We start from the raw sequence: 7409 nt of genomic DNA on the forward strand, positions 1-7409 counted from the left end.
TAGTCGCACAGGCAGCGCCATATTATTAACCCCAGTATGCACTATAAACTAATGCATGTTGATTATTTTACCTGTGAAATGACAGCATCCCACCACTAGGTGAAGATATGCACAATTCGCTGTGTAAAATCTCCATTTTGCTATGTTTTTGCCACCTACTTTTGCTGTGGCCCAGGTGTACTGGGAAGTGGAAATTTCCCACTTACAAGTTGTAAATTTAAACAGAAAYRCCCCTCCAGTGGAAACTGACAGTAATCTTCAGAATCTGATCTGAGCAGCTGTTAGCTGGACTCTTCCATGAGAATTTATTCCTGATTCTCCACACTAAGATTGCTCTGATCACTGTCTACTGCAGGTAAGATACTGACTCGTCAAAAGTCTGCACATTCAAACCGCCCCGTTAAAATGACAAGATCGAACCTGCGATGAGCTCAAACAAAATCAGAAAGGCTAAATGAGCTGCAGTATGTGGGATCATCWGATTTTTGTGCTTTAGTTGTGAAGAGGCACAGAGAAAAGTTAACTAAAGTTAAAGTTGTGTTTTTGTACCTTTACAGTCGTTTTTCCCAGAACAGAATCATCCTGTCCGTCTGATTGACTCACACATAACAACTTCATGTTCTTTGCACCGTCCACCTCAAAAGACAGCTCCTGTTTGGAAAAAAAGGACCTTTATTACCACTGGTGATGTTAGAAACAGACTGTTTTAATGTTCTGAACTACCCTGACAGATCCCCTGCCTGTGCAGTTTTTTTAAGGAATCGTACACAAACCTCATCCCAGTGTGGGCTGAGGCTGCTGATAGAGGARTGTGTCTGAGTCTGATTGTCGTAAAACTCATAGCCATCCACTTCAACGCACACATAAGCACCTGAAAGAAGCAGGGGAAAGCCAATTTAACTCCACAACTCTCTGTCAGATGWATTTATGAGTTTTGTAGTGCAAGTTAAAATGTGTGACACTTACAAACTGGGTGCTGCAGACCAACAGCTGAATGAATTGCCACACTTAAAGTGCCGTTTAGCAAATCTTCACCATCTTCTGATAAAGACAAAAAAAAGCTTTTTCTAGATTAAAGTACTAACAATAATAATACAGAGTTAGYTGAAGGTTAGTGGAGGCAGGATGTGACTCTGGGGTAGAGAATGAGGGCAGAGGAAGCWGCTGTACCAGCTGTGATGCTGTGAAGAGGTGGCTGCTGGGTCATTCTCAGTTTCACACAGGCACAGGTGAGAGTGAGCAGGTCAGGCGGGACAGTTTCAACGACTGAACAAAATGACAGATACAAGAAACAAGTTAAGAACATGAAAAGGTCTAGTTTGGAACAGGCTGTGTCCAAATTCAGGGGCTGGGTCTAGGTGGGCTAGGTCCTTGGTAGACCGTGAAGACCAGAAAAAAGTGGCTGTGAATTTGGACCCTTCTGCTTTATTCCCACCCTCACCCCAGCATAYTCAATATTTGAAGTACTAACAGACTAAAGGTGCACATCTGTTTCACTATACCAGCTCATTTGATATCTGATAAGAATAATATTAAACAAATGTGTCTATACAAATAACAAAAATAATAACAACACAACTGCTTGAAACTTTTAATTGTCATACCACCAGATTAAACAAAAACTGTACTCTTTTCTCTTTCTTCGTCCGCCATTACGGGCAAAAAATAATAATCTCCGGTCAGCCCGCAATGCATTATGGGATAGTGTGGGCCGAGAAAAAGAAAGATGCATTTGTCAATATTTGGATATTATTATTTTTATTATTATTATTTATTTAACCAGGTAGATCTCATTGAGATTAAAAAGAGACCTGGCCAAGAACAGCAGCAGCACACAGACATTACCAAATCCAAAACAGATATTAAATTACAATTAAAGACATCATGATAAATAAAAGAAAAACAAGAGACACCCATAAAACGTAAGATATGACTAATATTATTAGTTATTATTATGTAATATTATTATTATTACACAGATATTAGGTTTACCAGCTGGTAAGAAAAATGTTTTGCTAGTTCAAAGGGAAAAATAATCAAAATCTAAATCTTTTCTGCTCAAAATCATGTTTTTTTGTAGCTATAAAGGGCTTAAAAAACATTAAGATTATATTTCGAATACTTTTATAAATGACCCGTAGATAAGGTATTTATGTATTTTATTTTGACTTAATACACTTGTTGTAAACGTGTTAATYGATGCACYATAGCTGCCTATTTCTCCACAAAACACTTTAGGACTTAATCCTTGGTTTGATGTGATTGGTCACACATGTCATTTTGATTTCTGCCATATTTGAGATTTGGGTAAAAATAAGTCCATATACAGTAGACATCATCTAGAAATCTTTGAGTTTAATATAATCTTCCTAATCTACCTTTAAATTGATGTTTTCTAACAGGTACATGCATGTATTCAGAAATAATCCCTTTTGTTTTAATTATCCTACAGTGAACTCACCRTCTGTGGTGAGTTTATAAATGGCTTCTCTCCATTCTTCCAGTTCATACAGGGAGGAGAAGAGCAAACAGTGACTCTACAATGACAAAAAATCAGGTTATTTTATAATGTGGGTGTTTTATCACTCAGGATTGTTTGTGAAAAGGTGTGTGTCGTGTACCTTGCCACTGGGGCTGTGCAGCTCTAGTATGTAAACCGGAGAGAAGGTGAGAAACATCAGCTYCATCTGTTCCAGTTTCTTCTTGTTCCGAGGAGCCAAAGTCCCAAACTTGGTACCTTTCTTTGTAAAGAGAAATGTTCATGTTTCACTCATCTGTCAAAAAGATTGCTTGTATCAGGGCTGGCCTGTGGCATAGGCAGTATAGGCAAATGGAAAGGGTGCCATCCATCTAGGGGGCACCACAAATGGGGATTGAAAAAATATTTAACAACTTTTTATCAGAGTTTAGTTGATTTAGTCTGTAGAATAATCACTGGTTATTCAGGTTTATGAAGGTAACTTATGCTTTGTTACTATATGAGGTGTTATAGGGTGCAGAGAATGTTTTGTAATAAAAAGATGTGATGGGCTTAAGGCTAACAACTGCTCAGAGTGTGAATAGAAAACAAAATTATGACAATGGACGTTTCAGTTCGGATCTCAAATAAAGTTCAGTTTAAAGTCTGGTTTTCAGTGTTCTACCTTCATAAAATTCTGATTTTATGTTTTATTAATCCCAAGAATTTAGTAAGATGCTCTTCAAATGGCTGGAAAATGCATGACTTTGAGTAGATATTTTACAAATTTTCCAGGGGAGTATACCATTGTACTCAGCTGGCACCGGTGCATGGCAGCCCCACCTCTGTCAGTGTGCCCCAGGGCAGCTGTAGCTGTAGAATGCCACCATCAGTGTATGAATGTGTGTGTGAATAGGTGAATGTCTGAAGTGTAAAGCACCTTGGGGTCCAAGTGGATTTGATAAGGTGCGATATAAGTTCAAGTTATTTACCATGTACCCCCCTAGAACTGCTTCACTCCACAGCTGCTCGTTAACATGAGCAGGTTAACGAGGTTGCCAGCAAATGTTGGCAGGTAGACTTTATATTGTTAACTATTTCGATTGGCCAACCTGGTTTGTAAAGATAAAAAGCAATATCAAAGACAAAACTATTTATTTTGGTATGTAAATGTATGTAAACTGAAGTGAGATTTAGAAAACTGCACTAGGAGTTTCCTGAAATCTTGCCCAGGGCACCAAATTGGCTAGGGCTGACCCTGGTTTGTTTATAAATATCTCCTCAGCTTCCCACACACACACACACACACACACACACACACACCGCCTGTTGCTGCAGCTGCTGCCGTAGTTGATACATCTTTGTCCGTAAGGTGTGGAGGCGAACGTTGGTGTCAGGCAGTCGCTCCTCATCTGCAGCCCAGCGGAGTTTGAGTCCGGCGAGAGGCAAATACCAGGAGTACCTGTACTGGTCCTGTTTCCTGTGTGAAAAATGTAAAGTTGTTTTTCAACACTTTCTTTTTTGTAGTTCTGACATGGTTACATGTTCGGTGCTTTTCAGAACAGTCAGATCCCACATTGGCAACCACATTTGCCACAACCCTACGTGTCTTGTGTCTTGTGAACTCACCCTCTGGCTGCATGTTTGAACCTGGTGCACAGCAGGAGATCGGTGTAAAGGAAGAGGTGACGCAGGCTGCGCACTCCTTCGCTCACATCCACCACAAAGCCGTCACGCATCAGCTGACGCCTCTGGTGGAGCACAAACAAACATGTTTTAAACCTACAGTCATGTTGATCAGGGTTTGGATTAGAGAGCCTCCTATGACTTTTTGGGATTCCACATGGCTCAATCTTTGGTCCCTTTCTTTTGATGTAACGTTCAGGGGATTGGAACTTTAAATATGGAGTAAAACACCCTCATCTCAAAAACTGCATACAATCAGAAGTGTGCCATCAGCAAGTACAGGTGAACGTTGTATTTAATATTCCTCTGGTTTCTTCAGGCACACATTGGCCAAGGGAAGACTCACCATGCCGTGACTGAGCGTGACCCCCCGTTTACTTTGCGAACTCTCGTTGACGCCAGACAGGAAGCTTCGTGACAATCTCAGAACTTCTTGCAAGGCTGTGTAATCCTTGTGCTCCACCGGCGTTGCCTTCAACAGGTCCTGCCAACAGCACAAAGAGTTTACCGAAAGAGCAGTAGACTGTAGACTAGCAGCTTTCTGGTGTGAAAATAATTTATAAATATAAACTGGTTCAAAGAGGAAGTCTGAGAGGTATAAATAAAAAGAAATCTTTGGTTTTCTCACCTGCAGTGTTAAAGTGGTTTTGGTTACTCTGTCCAAAGGTTTGTATAGTAGAGCTGGAAATGATAAAAATACCTTTAAGTATAGACAGGCTTAAATACTTCCAGTAAAACTGAAAATCTACTGTTCTTACCTTCTAATGTATATTTTGTCCGTGTTTTATCTGAAGTGTTTTTAGAAGTCAAACTCTAGAAAAAAAAGCACCAATAAATGAACCCYGATGCAACTCTTTTATAATAGTGTTTCTGTATTCACCTGAGAGAATGAGGAGTTTTTGGTACCTCTGCGATTGTGCGGAAACGAGGATCTGCCTGCGTGCACTTTCTGACAACTTCAATGGCTTTCTCATAGTTTTCAATGAACCCTCCATACAGACTGAGGTGATTTATCTGGAATAAATAAATAAAGTGACTGGAAATACGTAAAGCCTTGTCTTGTGTTGCACGCGTCATAAAATCACTTAATGAAAACATGCTGCTTTGACCTTCTTTTTGTTTTTCAATATGATGCATGTCTCAACACAATTGTGTTTCCATAAGTTAAAGATAAACAATATGATTCAGTGTCAACAGTGTTATAAGACAAAGCAAAGGAATGAACATGGGTTATCTTATTATCTTATTAATCAAGTGATTTCTAAATTTAAATGAAAATGACAATTCATCATTTCTGTACACTTTCATGTCACCATTAAAAAAACAAGGCTTAGGTTTATTAAAATTGCCAGAAAGTAAATATTAATTTCTGCTCTGTTAATCATCCATCCAGCCATYCATCTGTTCCTACATCCATCTAATAACATCCATCTATCTTTTCATCTATCCTTCTATCATCCATCCATCCAACCAACCAACCAACCAACCCAACCATCTATCTGTTCATCCATCCATCCATCCTTCCATCTGTTCATCCATCCATCCATCCATCCATCCATCCAACCAACCAACCAACCAACCATATATCTGTTCATCCATCCATCCATCCTTCCATCTGTTCATCCATCCATCCATCCATCCATCCATCCATCCATCCATCCAATCAACCATCCATCCATCTAGCTGTTCATCCATCCTTACATACATACATACATACATACATACATACATACATACATACATACATACATACATCATCCATCCATCTTTAATCCTTCTATCATCCATCCATCCATCCATCTGCTCATACATCCATCATCCATCCATCCATCCATCTGTTCATACATACATCTATCATCCATCCATCTATCTTTACATCTATCCTTCTATCATCCATCCATAAATCCATCCATCTGTTCATCCATCCATCCATCCATTTGTCATCTGACACTTGTTCCAGAGTTGCGTTTCAGCAGTTTGAACAGGGAGGCCCAGACCTCTCTTTCCACAATCTGTTCTTCCAGATCCTCTGGGAGGACTCTAATGTGTTCCCAGGCCAGCCAAGAGACAAAGTCTCTGCAGTGAGTCCWGAGTCTTATCTTCCCCAAGTTGGACATGGACACACCCTGGACATCTTCTTAAAGGTGTCCAGGGTGTTCTTCACTTGTGTTACACATAACATTTCTGCTTAACCAAAATGTCACATCATTGCCAAAAACCACAGAACAGAAACTGGARCACAACAAAATAAAGCTTACCATTTTCAGAAAGAGGTCTCCCACCTCCAAATCAGAGTTTCTGCATGTCGTTGTTGTTTTCTCATCTGGACTGACCTCTGTTTGGCTCTGTGCATTCAGACGGGCCTTCAGACCCGAGCAGAACCTTTGGTGAACGTCTCTGAGCTCAGGTACATGGTAGAAAACGGTCTGGACCTCCTGACTGGACAACACCGGCTGGGAAGTCCCAGCTGAGGCCCGCAAAGCCTTCATGGGCTACAGAGAGATGTTCAAAATGGAAAATGACAGAAAAAAATTTTAATTAAAAAAGTGTTCTTTAAACCTAGCTAAAGCTCGAATATTAGTTAAAAATATATTTGTCTACTGATTGTGTGAACACACTGAGGCAAATCTGAAACATTTCCATTTCATCAGAAACTGAAACCATAACAACAAAACTTACATTAAGAGGCAGGGAACCATGAGCAACATTTAAAGCAATCAATAAATAAAATACAAGAGTTTTATTTCTCGTATCGCGTGTCTTATTTTTTCTTTAAAAGTCACATCTTATACGTAGGAATGAGGAAACAGAAGTTGTTGCCATCATTAGTAGCACGAGCAAAAACAAAAAACAAAACAAAAAAAAACAAAGAAGAAGAAATGCCAATTAAAGGACTCAGGCACATGTTATTGCACAAATCTAACATTCCCTGCCTTAAAGAGGAAATATTACACTGATTTCTATTTTTAGATATTTGTTGTTAAAAACAGTAAACGTGGCCATTGAGAACAGGAGAGAAGCAAAAAGGTGGTAACAAGCTACAAAAATCCGAACTGTAAAAATTCAAAAGTGATGAAACAGATATGATAAATAATCCATGATACACACCAGTGGCAGATGCTGGTATTTCAAGAAGAGGAAGCTCAGTTTCGGCCTACATAATAAAATGTGTGGGTTTATAAAGTCTGCCTTCCGTTCCTTTTCAAGAAAACGATCTGTGACCCTGTCACAGATCATTTTTTTAGTTTATTGTATTTATTTATTC

General features: G+C 39.3%; 1 protein-coding gene across 1 annotated transcript in view; it reads right to left on the reverse strand.

The window, feature by feature from the left end:
- si:dkey-33c9.6 (active breakpoint cluster region-related protein) overlaps positions 1 to 7409 on the reverse strand; it is a 15726-nt gene that overhangs the window by 4113 nt on the left and 4204 nt on the right. Inside the window, exons 4-16 of the mRNA XM_014024554.1 lie at positions 6403 to 6636; positions 5051 to 5158; positions 4903 to 4957; positions 4773 to 4825; positions 4491 to 4628; positions 4088 to 4209; positions 3782 to 3938; positions 2622 to 2741; positions 2462 to 2537; positions 1171 to 1266; positions 967 to 1041; positions 774 to 871; positions 550 to 651 (exon numbers count right to left, since the gene is read on the reverse strand). Coding sequence (XP_013880008.1) covers positions 550 to 651; positions 774 to 871; positions 967 to 1041; positions 1171 to 1266; positions 2462 to 2537; positions 2622 to 2741; positions 3782 to 3938; positions 4088 to 4209; positions 4491 to 4628; positions 4773 to 4825; positions 4903 to 4957; positions 5051 to 5158; positions 6403 to 6636 — 1434 coding nt within the window. The remainder of the gene's footprint in view (positions 1 to 549; positions 652 to 773; positions 872 to 966; positions 1042 to 1170; positions 1267 to 2461; positions 2538 to 2621; positions 2742 to 3781; positions 3939 to 4087; positions 4210 to 4490; positions 4629 to 4772; positions 4826 to 4902; positions 4958 to 5050; positions 5159 to 6402; positions 6637 to 7409) is intronic.

The sequence above is a fragment of the Austrofundulus limnaeus genome, unplaced genomic scaffold (assembly GCF_001266775.1).
Source record: "Austrofundulus limnaeus strain Quisiro unplaced genomic scaffold, Austrofundulus_limnaeus-1.0 Scaffold426, whole genome shotgun sequence".
In the NCBI taxonomy this organism is placed as follows: Eukaryota; Metazoa; Chordata; class Actinopteri; order Cyprinodontiformes; family Rivulidae; genus Austrofundulus; species Austrofundulus limnaeus.